The sequence below is a fragment of the Geosmithia morbida genome (genome assembly GCF_012550715.1).
Source record: "Geosmithia morbida isolate 1262 chromosome Unknown scaffold_0, whole genome shotgun sequence".
Taxonomy (NCBI): domain Eukaryota; kingdom Fungi; phylum Ascomycota; class Sordariomycetes; order Hypocreales; family Bionectriaceae; genus Geosmithia; species Geosmithia morbida.
Genome location: NW_023336187.1, coordinates 1,081,648 through 1,100,626, shown reverse-complemented (window position 1 = coordinate 1,100,626; position 18,979 = coordinate 1,081,648). Strand labels below are relative to the sequence as shown.

The 18,979-nt window shown below is 59.6% G+C and overlaps 4 protein-coding genes across 4 annotated transcripts; 2 read left to right on the top strand and 2 right to left on the bottom strand.

The window, feature by feature from the left end:
- Positions 1 to 541: 541 nt before the first annotated feature.
- Positions 542 to 1,342, bottom strand: GMORB2_0349 (DnaJ-like protein subfamily C member 8; the record flags this gene model as incomplete). Its single annotated transcript, XM_035462335.1, has 3 exons — positions 542 to 1,103; positions 1,163 to 1,206; positions 1,268 to 1,342. The coding sequence occupies 3 exons, from the start codon at positions 1,340 to 1,342 to the stop codon at positions 542 to 544; spliced, it is 681 nt and encodes a 226-aa protein (XP_035325265.1).
- A 509-nt stretch (positions 1,343 to 1,851) lies between these two features.
- Positions 1,852 to 4,671, top strand: GMORB2_0348 (ATP-dependent RNA helicase DDX54/DBP10; the record flags this gene model as incomplete). The annotated part of the gene is made up of 2 exons (XM_035462334.1): positions 1,852 to 2,116; positions 2,177 to 4,671. 2 exons carry the CDS (start codon positions 1,852 to 1,854, stop codon positions 4,669 to 4,671), a joined length of 2,760 nt encoding a protein of 919 aa, XP_035325264.1.
- Positions 4,672 to 5,182: 511 nt separating this feature from the next.
- GMORB2_0347 (uncharacterized protein) lies at positions 5,183 to 8,764 on the bottom strand (the record flags this gene model as incomplete). The annotated part of the gene is made up of 1 exon (XM_035462333.1): positions 5,183 to 8,764. The coding sequence occupies one exon, from the start codon at positions 8,762 to 8,764 to the stop codon at positions 5,183 to 5,185; it is 3,582 nt and encodes a 1,193-aa protein (XP_035325263.1).
- A 4,086-nt stretch (positions 8,765 to 12,850) lies between these two features.
- GMORB2_0346 (DEP domain-containing protein 5) lies at positions 12,851 to 18,975 on the top strand (the record flags this gene model as incomplete). The annotated part of the gene is made up of 2 exons (XM_035462332.1): positions 12,851 to 13,456; positions 13,519 to 18,975. 2 exons carry the CDS (start codon positions 12,851 to 12,853, stop codon positions 18,973 to 18,975), a joined length of 6,063 nt encoding a protein of 2,020 aa, XP_035325262.1.
- Positions 18,976 to 18,979: the final 4 nt, after the last annotated feature.

Below are 18,979 nucleotides of genomic sequence, written 5' to 3'. Positions count from 1 at the left end.
TCCCTCCCCCCCGAAGTCCTATGTAGATTAGTAGTAGCAAGGATGCCAGACAGCTGTACACTAGAAGCGAGTTGGGTGGTGTTAGTATAGATATATATATATAATATATATATGTGTGTGTGGTGTGTGGTGTGTGGTGTGTGTGTGTGTGTGTGTGTGTGAGGACAAGAGAGCAGCGGGGTCATTCTCCTCATCATTGCTCATGTCTACACGTTGAAAGTACCCCGACTCATGCGCCTCTAGTCAAGAAGAGCCCATGTCTCTTCACTCTCTCCCCTCTATGAACAATGACGGTAGGTCCAGGATCCTACAGATATCCATACCATAGATATTTCTCCTTGCAGAGAGCCCCAATACACGCAATACACACACACACACCGTTACCTCCCATCTTCATCTTCAGTCTCACCATGACGTAATGGTGTTGACTGTCCGCACATGGTTGCAGAGGTCAGGAGTCAAGGTGTCTTGTTGTTTATTAATATAGTCAAGCGTAAATCATTAATATCTCCTCCTCCTCCTCCTCATCTTGTCGCCGACATCAGCCAATAGGCTTGAGCTTCTTCTTCTTCTTCTTCTTCTTGCCGGCGCCATCTACGTCGTCATCGGCAGCAGACGATGACTTGCCCTTTTGAAACTGCCTCCAGCTGCTGATCCTCTCGTCCCTCGTGGCCTCCCAGTCCTGGTCATGCTGCCTCTTGCGCTTCCGCTCCTCAATCTCCTGCTCCTGCTTGCGCTGCTCCCTGCCTTCCTCCTGCATCTGGGCCTTCATCTGCCGGCGGCGACGATGCTCATTGTCCACGAGGACCTCGCGCGTCTTGGCGCGCCAGCTGCGCTGGAACTCGGCCGTCTTGAGCTCGGGACTGTCGACCGTCCACTTGTTCTCGCGGATGAGGAGCATGCGCGCGTCGGCGATGGCCTCGTCCAGCCGCTCGCGGTGCTTCTCGTCCATAAGCTCCGTCTGGGCCTTCTTCAGGCGGTCAAAGGCATCGGGCGCGAGGGGGTTCTTGGTCTTGTCCGGGTGAATCAGGAGGGACTTCTTGCGGTAGCACATCTTGATGTCGGACTCTGGAACGCCGGGGTTGAGGTCCAAAACGGCATAGCTGGTTCGGAGTCAGTCAGGGAAAGGGGCCGGTCTTCGAATGTGCATGCGTGCACTCACGCGTCTAGGCGGAAGGCCTTGAGGATACGGTCGATCTCGGCATCCTATTTTCCAACCTTGTCAGTATCTGCGTCGGCTGTGCGGCTGGCTTGCACGTGCACTCACCTTGTCGAATTCCTTGGCCTCTAGCTCGAGAGCATCGAGGGCGTCCTTGTCGTCTGCCTCGACCTTGTCGGCCATGATGTTTGTTATCACTCGTGATCGTTAACGGTGCCCTGTATCGACGCCAGTGGGGAATCGCTCGGGGGCGGAGATGGCAATGGATCACGTGTTGTTCCGCTCTGTGATCGAAAGTGTCTGTGTATCTTCTGTTTGTCGGGCGGTGAGAAGATGTTGGAGCCAAGGTCAGAGCCAGAGCCAGAGCCAGAGTCAGAGATTCGAAGCTTAAGTACCGGGAGAAACCGAGTGGGGCGCTCCAGCATTCTGACAGCCCTGCGACGCAAGGAAGTAGCGAGGCTGTAGGCTGTAGACACTTCCTAGAATCCTCAGACCCACTCTCACTCAACTGCCCCGCGACGATAAGATAAGGAGAATTTCAAGGTGTATTATTACAAAAAAGAAAAAAAAAAAAAAAAAAAAACAGTTTACTTCGCATCAAGCTTGGACATCACATTATAATCCCCCATCTGACTCTCCCTTCTGGTCCCTCACGACCACCAGGACGAGAAAAAAAGAAGAAGACAGACACGATGCCTTCACGTGGCATATCGCCGACTCCTTCGGATGCCGAGGTCGACATCCTTGGCTCTCTCTACCCCGGAGATGATGCTGACGACGCACAGAACGCCATGTCGTTAGACGCTGACTTTGGCGACATCATCAACGCTCCTGGCCCCAACGCGGGGGACGATGGTGACGCGGCCTTTATTGCCCTGCAGCAGGCCGCATCGTACCGAAAATCTTCCAATCTCAAGGGCAGGACGGTCAAAAAGGGTGGAGGTTTCCAGGCAATGGGTGAGTTGACAGCGTCTCTCTCCTCTCTCCACCATCTCGTTAGCTGACTGACCTTGGTAGGCCTCAATGCCAACCTCCTCAAGGCCATCACGAGAAAGGGGTTCTCCGTACCCACCCCGATTCAGCGAAAAACGATCCCCCTCGTACTAGAGAAGAAGGATGTAGTCGGTATGGCCAGGACCGGTTCTGGAAAGACGGCCGCCTTCGTGATACCCATGATCGAACGCCTGCGCGCCCACAGCGGCCGCTTCGGCACCCGCGCCCTCATCATGTCGCCCTCGCGAGAGCTGGCCATCCAGACCCTCAAGGTCGTCAAGGAGTTCGGCCGCGGCACCGACCTCAAGACTGTGCTGCTCGTGGGTGGTGACAGTCTCGAGGACCAGTTCGGCTTCATGTCGAGCAACCCGGACATTGTCATCGCCACTCCCGGCCGTTTCTTGCATCTCAAGGTCGAGATGTCGCTTGACCTGTCATCCATGGAGTACGTCGTCTTCGACGAGGCCGACCGTCTCTTCGAGATGGGTTTCGCCGCCCAGCTAGCCGAGATCCTGCACGCACTGCCCCCCTCGAGGCAGACACTCCTCTTCTCGGCCACCCTGCCTGGCTCTCTCGTCGAGTTTGCCCGTGCCGGTCTCCAGGACCCGAGTCTGGTGCGTCTGGACGCCGAGACCAAGGTGTCCCCAGATCTCGAGAGCGCCTTCTTCTCCGTCAAGGGTGCCGAGAAAGAGGGCTCCCTGCTTCACATCCTGCAGGACGTCATCAAGATGCCCACTGGCTCCCCAGAAGACGAAGGTGAGAAGAAGGATGACAAGCCGTCGAAAAAGAGGAAGCGAGCCCCAGAGGGCGCAGGCAGACCGACCAAGCATTCGACCATTGTCTTCACCGCCACCAAGCACCACGTCGAATACCTCGCCAATCTGCTGCGAGAAGCCGGCTACGCCGTCTCTCACGTCTACGGATCCCTGGACCAGACAGCACGACGCATCCAGGTCGAGGAGTTCAGGGCGGGAAAAACAAACATCCTGGTGGTGACGGACGTGGCGGCCCGTGGTGTGGATATCCCCGTGCTGGCCAACGTCATCAACTACGACTTCCCCACGCAGCCCAAGATCTTTGTGCACCGCGTCGGTCGAACGGCCCGAGCCGGCCAGCGCGGCTGGGCCTACAGCCTTATCCGGGACATCGACGCGCCCTACCTGCTAGACCTGCAGCTGTTCCTAGGCAGGAGGCTAGCCATCGGGCAGGAGGGCGAGCCCCCGTCATTCACCACGGACGTGGTGGTGGGCGCACTGAAGAGGGACCCCGTGGAGGAGAGTGTGGAGTGGCTGAACAGGGTGCTCAAGGATAACGAGGACCTGGACGCGCTGCGGACCGTGGCGGCCAAGGCCGAGAAGCTGTACATGAAGACGCGCAACTCGGCGTCGACGCAGAGCGCTAAGCGCGCCAGAGAGATTGTCAAGACCAACGGGTGGAACGAGCTGCACAGGCTGTTTGGTGACGACGTCGACGGTGACGAGCGCGCGCGCGCCTCCATGCTGGCCAGGATCAGCGGCTTCAAGCCCAACGAGACCATCTTCGAGGTCGGCCACGGCGACAAGGGCAAGAGTGAGGCTGCCGAGATGATGAAGGATCTGCGCAAGCGTATCGTCCCCAAGAACAGGCAGCAGAAGCCGGCATCGGCGGCCGACGAGGCCGACGGTTTCGACGATGACGACTACATGCCCGACGTGCCAGCCGCCAAGGTCAACCGCCACGATCTCGAAGACTCCGAAGAAGACTCTGAGGACCAACAAGAAGGCGTAGTAGAGGAGGAGGATGACGACGACGACGACGACGGTCTCGAGGTAACAGTCTCGAACCACAACCACTCGGCCAAGAAGAGCAAGGGCAAGAACGACTTCCGCGATAGCGAGATCTTCATGTCGTACACACCCCGCACGACCAACGCGGCCGAAGAGCGCGGCTACGGCGTGCACTCCGGCGGCGCGGGCTCCAGCTTTGTCGAGGCCGCCCGCGACGTGGCAATGGACCTGAACAACGACGAGTCCTCGCGCTCGTTTGGCGTGCCGACCCGGTCCCGCATGCGCTGGGATGCCAAGGGCCGTCGGTACGTGTCGCGCGACAACGACGAGGACGGCTCAAAGGGCGCGCGCATGGTCACCGGAGAGTCTGGTGTCAAGATCGCCGCCAGCTTCCAGTCCGGCCGCTTCGACAGGTGGAGGCGCGACAAGCGCGTAGGCCGCATGCCCCGCGTCGGCGAGGCGGAGAAGTCCGGCCCCGGCTCGCAGAACCTGCAGTCCGGCCCCGGCACCGGCATCGGCCCACGCTACAAGCACAAGCAGGAGAAGGCCCCCAAGGAGGCAGACAAGTACAGGGACGACTTCAAGGAACGCAAAAAGCGCGTCGACGAGGCGAGGGAGAAGCGCGTCGGTCGCTTTAGGGACGGCATGGGCAGCAAGAAGGAGCTCAAGGGCATAGACGACGTTCGCAAGGCCAGAAAGCAGCAGCAGCAGCGCAAGGAGAAGAATGCCCGTCCGACCAAGAAGAGGAAGTGATCTGTTTTCTCTGTCCCCCCTCTCTTCTCCTCCAACTTTCAGCACAGTGTCATCACTCCTGTATATAAAAGATACACGTCGCAATGTTATTACGTCGAATCATCATGTCGAAACTTTTCTTAAAAGGAGTAATGTGATGAAATGTGAAAAGAACAGTAGAAGCTTGAAGAGCAAATGGTAAATTTCTAATAGTACCTACCAGCTAGTCATCATAACTATATGCCCTGTTGCTCAGATATTCAATTGCATGAAACGCCAGGGGGGGGGAAACCCCGAGTTGATGAAGAAAACCCTCCTAATCCACCCAAGACGCAAGAGAACAAACGCACAAAAAAACAAGACGAGATTAAAACGAGTTATAAGAGGCAAGATGATAATAATAGAAAAGGGGATAAAGAAAAACAAAGATATGGCTCTACATCATGACATTGGGTATCGTATATCATCGGATAAGAGACAGTCGGCATCAGTTGGTGATGATTCATGTGATCATATCCCGGACAAGGATAGCCTAGTCCATGGCGTCAAGACGGGAGATCCAATTCCGGACGGCATCCTGTAGGAGACTCTTCTGAGGGCGGTAGTTGACGGTGGGTTCATGCTCGTCCACCACGTCGCGGATGAGGTCCTCCAGGGCGGAAAGGATGACAGTGCGGCACTGAGCTCGGGGCGTATCGACGTTGTACTGCCGCGTGTCGGCCTCGTCGTCTTCGTCTTCAGCACGCGGGGCGCTGCGGGACAGGGGGCTTTCCTTTGTAGTGCCCGGCTTGGAACCCATGACACGCTCCATGGCATCGAGAAGTAGGCTGTCGGCTGTATATACCGTCTCTTCGACGAATTCCTCGCCGAGACAGTTCTCGTAGGGAGGCACCGTGGATGGCGTGTGCAGTGGAGCGGTCGACTGGCTCGTGGGGGTGACGTTGCTGCCGCTGCCGGCCATAGTGGTCACCGATGGGAGCTGCTCATGAGCGCCGCCATGTGTGGACGGTCCCACTAGACGTCGGAGGGCAATGCGTCGCACAGAGCTGGCCGACACGTCGGCAACAGTAACGCAGCCTACTTCGACCCACTGCTCCGAAGAGCTGCCACGCACGACACCGAGACAAGGTGTGGGCTCTGCCCGCAGCGTCGCCTTGATCTGTTCCATCAGGTCGTCTTGCGGTGGGATCGCTTGGAGAGAAAAGTCCGGGTGGAAATGTGTCAGCCACCCAGCCGCGTTGATGGGCGGGTCCCCATCAGCTGCCGATACCCTAGCCGAGTGCTCAAAAGACTCCAGGCTGCCCCCTATGCCGGGTGTGGAGAGGTAGCCGCTGCTCGAGGGGGAGCTGATGGCCGACTCAAAAGATGTTATGTACTCTGGGAAGGGGAAGTCCACATCGATGACACCGTCGTCCTCATTGATGCATGTCTTGACGGGCGATTCGAGGGTACCCAAGGGGTCGACCGGTGGCGCATCTCCCTTGATCAGTGTCGATGATTGAGAGCTCCGGGGCACCGCCTGCTCTCCGATCTGGGGGGCCACATCTCGCGGGATCGGCTGACCATCGGCAGTGGCGTCGGTCCCAGCCGTAGATTTCTGCACCATCATGGACGCCTCCTGCACCATCTCGGATAGTCTGTCCCTCCTGGCTGGCGACTTCTTGATGGGAGACCTTGGGTTATCACTCAGCTGCCCGGGTGAGGTCATGGTGGAGGAATCTCGACGCTTCGGGCCCCAGAAACCACTGATGACGCTTCCCCATCGGGAGGCCTGACTCCGGGAATCCGTGCTCGACGTACTGACTTGGCTGCTCTCGCCCCTGCGCAGAGAGCGTTTCAGGTCGTCCGTTGCCAGGCTTCCGCTACTGTCCGGGCGGTAGTCTCTGTTGCCGGCGTCGCGCTGCAGCGACGAGAAGTGTGCCATGGTAGTCTCGGGTACGACGGCGGCCGTCGTGGCAGCGCTGCTCTTCCTGCTTGCCAGGTCGTTACCCGGCATGGCCAGGGCGGATGGCTTGATGGACCCGGCATCCGAAACTCGACGTTCATGGCTACGGTCCATGCTGAGATGGGCCAGCTGAGCGGGGACAGCAGACGCCCGCGTGCTCTGGCTCACATTCCGCGAGTGCGATGTACGCCTGTTTCCTGTGCGACGGTTGATCTTGCGGCGCAGCGACTCCTCGCGCAGGACAGGGACGACATATGTCGGGGGCGAGTGTGCGAAACCGCCGACGGACGCAGATGTGCTCGGTCGGTGCGCGCGCGTCGAGGGCAGGTGCTGGCTGGCTGGTAAGAAGGCGGAGAGGAGGAAGACGAGACGGCGTGCGGCCATCTTGTCCTCGGACATGATGACGGTCCGGGATGGGAGCGCCAGGTCCTCGCCCTCGGCGTGCTGCCTGCAGCCGAGGTAGCGACGCCGGTAGTATGAGGGAGCCAGAGCCTGCAGCCAGTCGGTATGGGTGGCCAGGAAGCCGGTGAGCAGGTTGCACAGGAATGTGCCCCCCTCGACCGACTGTGACCACTTCGATGTCCACAGGGCCTCGTCACGCCAGATGCCCCATCGTCCCTGACCCGTGACGACCCTGGACGCCTTAAGACCTGTCACGATTCGCCAACGTGCGATGCTGACCTCGGCTGCGATGTTGGGGTTGTCCGGTAGAGAATTCTGGCTGATCGCAACAAGCCTGACGCTGCTCTTGGGTGGTTTGGGGCGCGATACGTCGGCGCTCCGTCGGTCAGATTGCACGGAGGCCCGGGAAGGGAGCGTCACACCGTGCGAGATCGAGGAGGAAGCGGCCTCCTGCAGGAGAAGGTCGGCCTGCTTCAGCATGCCCTTGAGAGTCGTGGCCGCCACGGACTGGAGGTGAGTCAAGGTCCTCATGATGATGTCCCAGTGCTGGGTCAGTGAGTCAATCTGGTCTTCTACGTCTGCGGAGAAGGAAGACTCGGCTGCCTCGCCGTAGGCGCCGGCGGCGGCTGTATTCCACCATGCGGGACGTGCTGAGCCGTAGGAGGAGGAGAATACGTCTTGGTCTGGATAGGATCCTGACTCGCGGAACGCCAACTTGGGCGTCAGCCCTGCGGACGACCGGGCAGGCAGCTGCACAACGAGAACAATCGCGTACATGGGTGTACGCCGTTGCACAGGAGGCACTCTGCTGGGCCCGGCCTCGTCACTGCCGGTGGGAAAAGGGTACGCGGTCTGATCGTCGGAGAGCCTGCTTGCGGGGGTGGGGTTCGCTTCCCATTCGTCGTTGGCGACATTGACGGGGAAGAGACGAGTGATGAGGACTTTCTTCTTGGGAGCTCGAGAGCTCGAGCCAAAGGGGGCGCTGGGTAGAAAGGTCTGAGAGGTAAAGGACTGCGAGAGTTTACTGGACCGAGTGCTTGATCGGCCAATGGAGCCTCGTCCGTCGCCGAACAGTGAGGCCGCGTCAGCCGCGCGAGATTCGGAAGGCACAACGTGGACCTTTGTGGACGTTCCCTTATAGGCCATGAGCTCTGAGTTGCCGAATATGCAGCTGGAGATGGTGGCGAGCTCGTCGCGGTACTCGCGAGCGGCCTTTTGCGGCTCCGTCTCGGCGAAGCTCTGGGTACGCCCGTGGTGAGAGCCCCGGCGGTCAAAGGCGCCGTGACGAGGAAGGGTGTTTTCGGTATATATGCTAGGTCGCCTGGAAGCGTGGCCGAGACTTCCCTTGCGGGAGGAGGCTGGGGTGCGACGGGAGTCGGGAGGATATGTGCGGTCGGTGGTCGTAGTTGGGGGTGCTGGCGCAGGGCCCGGGTGACTGTCGAAGAGAAGGGTAGCATTGGTGTGGCCAAGGGTGTCCTGCATGATGAGGAGGCGGACATCCTGGATGTCGAGGTCGACATCGTCGTTCGTATCGAAGGCGGGGGAGGAGCCGGGGGGCGGCAGGGAGAGAGGCGCGGCGTGAAAGGGAAAGAACTGGTCGGCGCGTCCGTGGGAGAGGGTGTCGGGATCTGGGAAGAGCAGGTTTCGTGTGTGTATGTCTTCCTGGACGGAGTCGAGAGATGCCACGGGCGCATAGGCAGACGACTGGGAATTGGAGGGAGCCGAAGCACCTCCACCGCTGCCCAAATTCAGAAGCCTCCCGATCATGGCTGGTAGATGTCGGGTGATGCAGCTGTGGGCTCAGGGGCCCCAAAGGGAGCACGGAGAAGGGGCGCGAAGGCCGACCGAGAAGGTCGAGATAGTGTGAGAGGGTGCAAGTTCTCAGCACCACGGTCAAGTCAGAGCTGCGCGCACAGCCAGTACCTGCTGAGAGGAGGACGATGAACACATAGTAAGCTGTTGGGGTCAAGTTCCTCAGGATGGATAAGCAGGCGTCGGAAAAGGCGTCGGCTCAGGTCCTACGTAGCGCGAGCTTAAAATTCGGAGAGGCCGTCTTCAGAGAAGAGAGGCTGACGGCTGACGGCTGACGGCTGACGGTACTCGCAAGGGTGGTGGATTCTGCTGCTATGACGAGGATATCATGTGTCTGAGCAGAGTAGCAGAGTTCCGAGCCGTGTTGAATACCGTCAGGCCGGTGCAGGTCTCCGGAGAAACAGATGTCGCAGTCGACGGGGTTCAAGGGGTTGACGAGGTGGCAAGAAGGGGGGGAGGCGTATAATAATACGTCGTAATAAGGATCGGGAGGTATTATGTGGTATGCGGAACCGAGAGAGAGACGGTCTACTCGTAGTTGGGGGACAGCTCGGGCGACGAAGGCTAGGGCAAGCGTTGTCGGATCGGTAGGTCGGGGCAAGTGACGGCGGCAGACGACGGGCGATATATTCAGATCCGGAGTGGTGATGGCCGTATCATGTGAGCAACCGGTAGGGCTTAGGGAATGTGTCGAAGTTGCTACTGCAAGTAATACAGAGTAATATTCAGAGGGGGAAAAGGTCAACAATGGAGGGATCGAAGAGATGGGACGAGCGGGTGGGTACGGATGGTCAGAGATACTGTACGGGTACCAGCTATTACAGCCTACGAGCAGTATCATCACTGCTACTGCTCCGTACTAGGGCAGTACTGCTAGGTAATGGTACTACTGCTGGTACCCATATGGTAAACAACAGGACGGGCGCGTCCCATCGCAAAACGCCCCGTGAAGTATTGATACGTACTGCACGTAGTACTCCGTAATTTCTGCATGTGTTATTACTGCCTCTATACATCCATGCAAACATGCAAAATGCCCGCTTGCCCGCTTCGATTGATTTGCCGCTGGCTTCCCGCAAAGCCGCACAGGGCGTCATGGAAGGCTCAAGAGTGGACTCTCAGGGCTTTGGCGGGGTCTCTCCAGTGGGCTGCAGCGGGCTGCAGTGGGCTGCAGCAGATGCACGACTCTCCACTGATCCAGCGCCTACGATGGAGCCAGGCTCCATCCAAGGATTCCGTGCTCCAGTGATGATACTCCGTACAGAGGCACGGGTCGCTGTAACGATACAGTACGAGCGCAGGTAGATATGTACGTGTAATTCTCCGTAATAAGAGGACGAGGTATGGAATACTGGAAGGTTCCACCCACCACCGGTACATTGACCACATTCCCTTCTCCCCCCCCCCCTCTCTGTCCATCTCCCCTCATCGTCGCTCACCCTCACCCTCATGTGCTTTACAGGTTGACAGGCTCGCTGTCGATTTCTCTCGTCTCCATGTCTAGCAGAGGTCAAGCCAGAAAGGTCGGTATGTGGAGCTCTGGATCCACCACTGAGAAGACCAGAGACACGCAGATCCACGGCCCGGCTATAGCTCGATATTCGTAATATAGGCTTCTTACAGGTAAGGGGCCTCTCTAACCATTCCACCGCATCCACTACGGAGTGCGCCATAATACTCGTCGTGTTGCTTGTAGGTCGTGCGTTTTGTAAAAGTGCCTCAGTGGGTGCCTCGGTGGGTGCCTCAGTGGGTGCCTCTGGTTGCCGGCGGGCATCACTAATCGTACGCTTGGGTGGTCAGAGGGCACGCAGCCAGCAGGGTCCCCCCTTCTGCAGGCGCCCCCGCCCCGTCTACCGTCGATCCGGCGCGCCGGGTCGTGATACTCGCACGAGTTCTCGTAGTGGCTCATCCGGCAGCGTCACAGCGGATAGGTTGGTGAGTAGCAAGCAGCCCGTCGAGCACCACCCGTATTCTATGGCTGTGGAATCTGTACAGTGTGTGCATGCAATCTTGAGATGTGCTCAGGGTATCTCTGCTTGGGTAATAGAGGGTCGTTGCTGCGGGGTATCAAGCTCCATCGTTTTACCGGTCTTGGCCCTATTGCGATGGCAGCCGGTTGCTGATGCTGCTGATAGGATGCTTCTCGTATTTTGTAATATAGAGGGTAATACCTCGCAAGGCCAGTCTCACCTCTCGGCTCTCTCCCGCTCTCTGCCATCTCCTCCCACTCTCTCCTCACAATCGCTCTCTATCTGCCTGTCTCTCCTCATGCCTCTGACGTACACCGCTCGGCCACGTAGACGGCAATGTAGATAGATTGTGTAGGATCGGACCGGGTGCGCGCGCCAGTCATTGCCGGCATCACCACACCTCCTCTGCCCTTCCGGCTGCTAACTCGACTCTCGTACATCTTGTACCCAAGACCCCCGCTCGTTTTCATGCATCTGCCCATGTGCGCTTCGACAACGCCCGCCTCCAGAATTGCGGTGAAGAGTCCCCCGTGTCACGGACTTACATGGCGACGCTCAAAACCTGTTCTGAACCTCCTGGTCCGCATCGAACCCTTGTCCCTTTCTGGCCCTCTGGCTCTCTCCCCATGCAGGCATTCTGCAGGCATTCTGTAGGCATCCCGCACGCGGCACCGATCGAGTATTACTTGTAGGGATATCACCATATCCTCCTGTACGAGTAGAGGTGACGATGCTGCATAGATCATATCAACACGCAAAATACACCACCGCCGTGACAAGTACAAGCACTATCAACACTCCATACAGGTAGACAGCAATAGCAGGTCGATCATCGGCAGCCCAGGACGTGTCAAGGCATGTCCAGCCCGTCCCGCACGACCCAGAGCATGACCTACCTTCTATATCCATCCAACCAGCACAGAATACATCTATTCTTCACCAGCCGCCACCATGTACGAGCTCGGTGCACATGCAGTCGCATGTACACACCACGTGCATACAGCAAGCGTCGTATCTCACGATACGTACGACTCGCAGTGCAGTACTGTCTGTAGACATCATCATGCTCGTCTGTCGTCGCATGAGCATATTACCCGTGCTCGTGCCAGACCCCCCGAGCCTCCGCAGACGACATGAGTGAGATTCCGTTGCCTCGTCCGTCCAGTAATGCCGCATATGTACGGCTGCTTCGTCTACTTTGCCATAGAGCATGTATCGGACCCGTATTTCGTGTAGTTTGGGATTCAGAGCATCGTCATCAACCCCTCCGACCCCCGCTCTCTCTACCTTGCCTCCCTCTCCGCTTTGTCATCAATCACCGCGACACCAGACAGTTGATGTTGGGCTCATACGGTAAAGAGGGAAGCATAACGGCAACCGTCGGAGAAGAGGAGGCCAGACAGCCAACTCCCCCGTCTGACCCTAGATCATCATCTCCTTGACGGCTCGCATATGAAGTAGATATAAGGGAAGGAGGTGGGGGGCCTGTGACTAACAGAGGGGCAGCAACGTCCCGCGACGATGCTATCGTCACCTCTCATAAATCAGACGGTCAATTCTCCGCATGAATGCCATCACACTACTGTAGCTGATAGTGTAGCTGATAGTTCTTCACATCTTCCGCCTTAGACTATCAATCCTTTATTCGCTTCACTCCATCCCGTCTCTTCCCCAACGTCTCCATCATGTGCTGGCGGAGCAAGGTGAGGCTGGGAGCGAAGCTGTCTTCCCAAAAGGGAAGGCGGAGAAGCCTTCCCCACAATCCTGACAGCTTCTATTCTGCCATCGTCCCAGAGGAAGCCCATATGTGCGGCATGCGGATTGCGGAATAATATTGGAGAAAGCGAAGTTGACGACATCTGCTCTCTCCAACCTTACCGGCATGCACCATCGCCGTCGCAATCGCCCTCGCGAATCCTCGCATCCAGAGTAGACGCCAGATACGCGACCCTCTTAGACCCCACCGTCTCCGACGCCTCGGCGAGCATCTTCCCTTTGCGAAGCCATGCTGCCAATCCCACCGCCAGCCCACCAGCCATCGCGATAAGCGTCACTCTGAACCGCAGGTACCATGACGCGCCACCATCATGGGACGCCGGGCCAGGGCCCTCGCAGAGGCCACCAGTGGTCTCGCCTGCGGCACTACGACACCATCGCGTCATCACCATCTTCGTCCAGGCCCGACCGACCCTTGTCCATCACCACCGACTCAGCTTCGTCGCCCAGGAGCGAGTCGACGCACTCGACCGTGAAGGAGTCGCACCACCATCACCACCACCACCACCACCATGGTCACCACGGCCACCACCGCCAGCCCCGCGAGCGATACTGCACTATCGTCGTCAATGATGGATACCTCAAGGATGACGTCCTCGTCAACTTTGACCGCCTGGGATCCGACTTCGAGCCCGGTTCGCTCCTGGCCATCACCGCCATCAAGGGCGATCCGTCCACGGCCTACACTGGCCTTCACAAGTCGACCGTCACCGGAGGCTCTAGGCCCGAAAGCGGATATGGATTCCCCGAAAAGGACGTGTACTGCTACCGTTACGTCTTTGTCTCGTCAGAGATGCCCAAGGACGTCAAGGCCCGCCATCCCGATGTCGACATCAGCATACCCAAACACATTGCCGATGCCTTTGGCATGAGGAAAAGCTCACATGTCTTGCTGAGTCCGGTAAGCTTTAAGCGGCTGACCGATGCATCCGGCATGGAACTGGAAACGCTGACGTTTGGTAGATTGACGAGGACAACCCCGCCATCAAGGCGACGCACGTCGAGCTCCTGTTCAAGGACCAGTACCTCTCGCGTTCCGACCTCTGGAGGATGACGGTGGGCGAGCTCACGCAGCGCTCCCTCTACAAGGGCCAGTCCATCCTCTTCATGGGCACCATAAAGGCCCAAGTCTCGGCCATCTTCGTCGGTGGGCGCCGCGTCCACTCGGGCTTCTTCACCAGGGACACGCGGCCCATCTTCCGCAGCGAGTCGGCTAGGTTCACAATCTTCATCCAGATGGCCCGCGAGATGTGGGACTTCGATTCGGAGAATTCGGGTGAGATCATGTTCAACAAGGCTGTCAACGGTTTTTTGCCCGCCCTGTTCAAGAGATGGGCCTCCCTTAAAGCAAAGCATCTCGTCAGCATAGTCCTGTTCGCGCGCGTAGAGTATGACACCGGTCTGGCCACGGACCTCGCCTCCAACGTCCTCGCCGACGACTTTTACACCGGTATCCAGCCCACGGGCGCTAGGAGGCCCTACAAGGACTTTTACCGCGTCGTCGTCAGCGACATGGCTAGCAACGAGTGGACCACAATCCTCCACCAGCTCAAGAAGGAGTTTAGCTACTTCCGCCGAGATTTTAGTCTGCATCATCAGCGAGTGCGCCAGTGCTTCGAACAGCAGGGCGAGGACGGTGACGCTCCCCAGGACATACCTACCAACCGTGTCAAGGCAGAGACCTCCCTGGCCATGTACGGGAACGTTCTCGAGGCCATCCAACTGGCCTCGACCCAGTTTTCGTACGACTACATTGACCGAGACCTGACCCGCACCGGCATATCCATCATCGTCATCACACCCGGCCCGGGAGTCTTCGAGGTCGATTACGAGACGCTGCGGCGGACAACGGAAGCCATGGTCGGCAACGGCATAGGCATCGACCTCATTTGCCTGCCGAGGATGCCGCTGCACTCGGTGCCCCTCTTCAAGTACCGGAACCCCCAGTTCTCCTCCTCCAACGACAGGGGCGGCGGTCACAGCCGCCAGGCCAACCTGTCCAAGTCCTATCAGAGCCGGGACAGTACCCCGGCCTACCACACCCCTGTTGTCGGGAGCTTCCAGTCCATGTCCGAGTCCTTCTCTCCCTCCAAGTCGTCCAGCCTTGCGAAGCACGGCGACTCACCCATCTCGAGCATGAGATCCAACGAGGAGTGGTGCTTCGCCCTTCCGCACTGGGTGCACGTGTCCTTCTGGACTGGCGCGTCCGAGGAGGCCCTGTCCTATGCAGGCATAGCACTGTCCGTGTCGAACGAGGTCCAGCGCGACGATGAGGACGAGTTCACCATCCGCTGCCGCATGTACGACCTGCAGATGAGGAGCGTGCTCGAGACTAACGAGATCGAGACCCAACCACTCCAGGCCGACCCCAACTTCCCCACTCAGGCCCTCGAGCCGCTCTCTCCCAAACTGCGCCGCACCGGTCCTGCCCTCGACAACTCCCCCATATACCTCGCCAATCGCCGCATCCCGGATACCCTCTTCGATCACGTCTACGGGTTCCAGCGGTTCAATCCCGACAGGCTCGTCAGGCCCGGGGAGCCGTCTCTGTGGAAGCAGCTCAAGGAGTTCGATGACACCAGAGCCCGACTGCCACGGATCAAACGTCTGCCCCGCCCATCCAGGTTGGCGGACGACATCGAGGACGCGACGAGGCGGCAACTTACCGAGGAGTCCAAGCTCTTTGGCACTTCGCTCCCAGACACCAAGGTGAAGAGTACCTTGCGGCCCGGTAGGAAGTTCTCTACCACCCTGGCCGAGCTGGACAGGCCCATCGTCGCGCAGGAATCGACGAATGCGACGGCACGACCTCGAAACTCCTCCAATGCTGCTAACTCCAGAATGCCGCCATCCCCGACCAAGAAGCCCAAGATCATGCGCCAGATCAGCCTTGGCCAGCGCGGCTTCGGAATCTCCGCAGCAAAAGCCACCGTGGCCGAGGTCAAGGTGGAGAGCGTCAACGCGTCAGACAGGTCGACGGCAGAGAACAGATCGGTGGCGGGTCCCCTGTCGCGGCTGGGCTCCTCGTCGCCAAAGACGATTGCGAGCCGGTCGTCGTCGATATCGGTCAAGGCACAGATGAAGGAGAAGGGCAGCCTTGCCCCCGGCGGGCTCAGAACGTTGGAGGACATAGCATCGACCCCGAGCATCCCCATCACGACCAAGGCCGGCCAGTCCCGTCCCGACGCAGCTGCTGACGACGATGATGATGGATACGGGTTGACGGTCAAGCCAGCCCCCGCGCTGGCGTTCCGTGGAAGCAAGCGGCCGGATAACCGGGACGTGGAGCACTCGGATACGCTGCGTGCAGAGGATGCGCAGAGGGTGTACACCAACAAGCTGCGGGCCGGCGTGTTCCCGGACCTACCGACGAATTTGTCTCCAACGACGGCCATCACGCCGTGGCTGACGCTGCTCAACCCGTCCAACCCGGAGAAGAGCCGGATAGACGACACGGCACTATATAGCAGGTGGCAGCACGTCTTTCCCGAGACGTCGGAGATGAAAGTTCAGAAGTGGAAGGCGCTGTGCTGTCCGGCGTCGGTGCCGCTGACGACTGAGTATTTCCCGACGAAGTCGCAGTTTGATGCCGAGTACCAGCGACACCCGTATAACGTGGACCAGAACCCGGACGATGACCTTTCCGACGGACCGAGAACGCGCCAGAAGTTCATGATGGACCTGATCGGCCTGCGCTTCTCCCAGGGCTTTCAGGTGGTGGTGGGGCCGGCCGTGGCCAAAGCCTTTGGGCAAAAGGTGATGAAGATTGCCGACATCCTGTCGCGCGACCAGCCCCTCGAGGACGGCACCAGCGTCTTCATGTCCATGGGCAACACGATCCACGAGCTTTCGTGCGTCAACGGCACGGAGGTGGAGATCAACATCCACGTGCGCAAGCCGCCTATCTCGACGTCGTCAGGCCCGCAAAGTGGCGGCCTCCCGTCGTCCACGTCCGCGTACAGGCCGGCCATCCGCACCCTCCTCGATGACAGCTACAGGACGCGGCACATTGACATATGGTCGGCTAACCAGGAGCGCAACTGGAACACCATAGACACTTTCTTGGCGGGACACCATGATGAGATGATGGAGTCGCTGCGCTTCTGGAGGGCACGCTTCGTGCTCATCCCCCTGCTGTCCAAGACATACTCCAACACCAAACCCCAGTCGGGCGACAACCCGGAGGAGGTGCGCATCGAGGGCATCAAGAAGCTGGCCCGCCTGTGGCAGAAGCATCGGTACGTGCCTCCGTCGGAGCGGCGATATCTATCGACGGGCGATGGCGGCGGCGGCGGCGGCGGCGGCGGTCACAATAACCAAAACAGCGGCCACCACAGGCGCCGTGCCGCCAACCCGAGCCCCCTCGATATCGTATACAAGACCGAAGACCCGTCGGTCGTGGTCTCAGCCGAGCTCGAGACGCTACCTTTTCTCGAAGCTGGCGCCACCGGTAAGGGCTATCTCGTCAACAGCCTGGAGCGGTTCAAGAAGTCCACGGTGAACAGCAATCTGGCCGCACTGGCCGAGGCCATGCAGCAGCCTGTGGAACAGGGGGGCGTGCCGCTGCGCAACAGGAGGTGGCATCTGCGTCTGCATCAGAACTCGTTCATCGGATCCGACATGACGACGTGGCTGCTCAACAACTTTGAGGACCTGGAAGGCCGCGACGACGCCGAGGCCCTCGGAAACCGCCTCATGGTGGTCTACGACGACGACGGTAAGCCTAGCGAGGGAGGTCTGTTCGTCCACGTCGAGAAGCGCCACCAGTTCCGTGACGGAAACTACTTCTACCAATTCGCCGGAGAGTACGCCAAGCCGTTGCCCGGGTGGTTTGGCTCCCGCCGGAAAGAGCCCCCAACCGTTCCCGCGACACCGGTGGCGGAACAGAACCCGGGACAGAGTCAGACTCAGAGCCAGGGCGGATGCAGCGGCACCGCCGCCGCCTGGGACTCGCCCAGGCTCGGGCCCGGACAGGCATCCACCGCGGGCGAGGACAGGTCGCCCACCTCCTCGTCGCGGACACCGACCATGTCAGCCGTGAGGGAGAACAGCAAACGCAGCGTACCGCCCGCGGCCGCGGCCGCGGCCGGTAACGTCAGGAGGCCGCGTGTCGACCTCAGCAAGGTGATACGGTACGACGTGGACCACCGCAAGAAGTCGTACCGGCCAGAGCACGTGCACCTGCACTACGACCGGCTGCACAACCCGGACAACTGCTATCACATCCGCATCGAGTGGATGAACGCCACGTCCAAGCTAATCGAGGACGCTGTCGAGTCGTGGGCCCGCGAGGCAGGCCAGTACGGCCTCCGGCTGGTCGAGGTACCGATCCGCGAGGCGGCAGCCATAGGCGACACCAACCCGTTCCGCAAGCCCTTCGAGATCAAGCTGGCCGTGCCGCCACCGTCGCTCGAGCCCCCCTTCGCCTCGGCCTCGTCATCGGCCCCGCCGCTCTACGACCCCACCATGTCCCCCCACAGCAACAGGCAATACTACCAGATCGCCCTGCTGCGGCGCTTCGACTTCGTCCTCGACCTGGAGGCCGCGCGCGGCTTCCCCTCGACCGTCGACGTCAACTACTCGTGGGGCAAGCCCGACTACAGGTACACGCAGTTCATCCACCGCACCGGCGTCGTCGTCGCCCAGATAACTGACGACGGCACCATCCTCGTCCTGGCCAACCGTCTCTACAACAACCGCGCCTCCAACACCCGCGACCAGATCCGCATGCACCCTGCCGGCCCCGACCAGCCCCACCTCGCCGCCTCCCGTCTCATCTCCACCGGATCCCTCAGCAGCCCCGCCCCCCCTGCTCCCACTGCTCCCACTGCTCCTCCTGCTCCTCCTGCTCCCCCCGCCTATGCTCCCGCAGACACGACGCCGATGTCGTCCCCCATGATGAAGGCCGCATACGCCATGTCCCCCTCCCTGAAGCCCACAGCCTCGGCCATCCCGCCCACCCCTGCGGATGCGGACTCCCTAGCCATAAAAGACGACCTCCTGGCCTTCTGCAGCGACCCCGTCGCCCTGGAGGAATTCTACAGGGACACCCTCGAGCGCGGCGCCGCCCCTCCCCCCATCGCACCTGCCACCCCCACAAGCACCAACCTGTCTGCTTCTGCCGTCGCCGTCGCCGCCGCCCATCTCGACGCCGTCCCGGAAGCTAGTATACCTACCCTCGGTCTACCACCCGGTATACTCGACAATAGCAACAGCAACAACAGTCCCAGCATCTGGCCGGGACCGCCATCAGCATCAGTGTCGGGGGGTGGCGCCTTGGCTGCCGCAGCAGCAGCAGCAATGGGCTCCACATCCGGTATGAGGATGGGCAGTCCCATGTCCTTTGTGAGGAGGGGTAGTGTCCAGGCTGAACATAGTAGTCTCGGTCCAGGCACTCCAAAGTCCTTCCAAGGAAAGTGAAGGA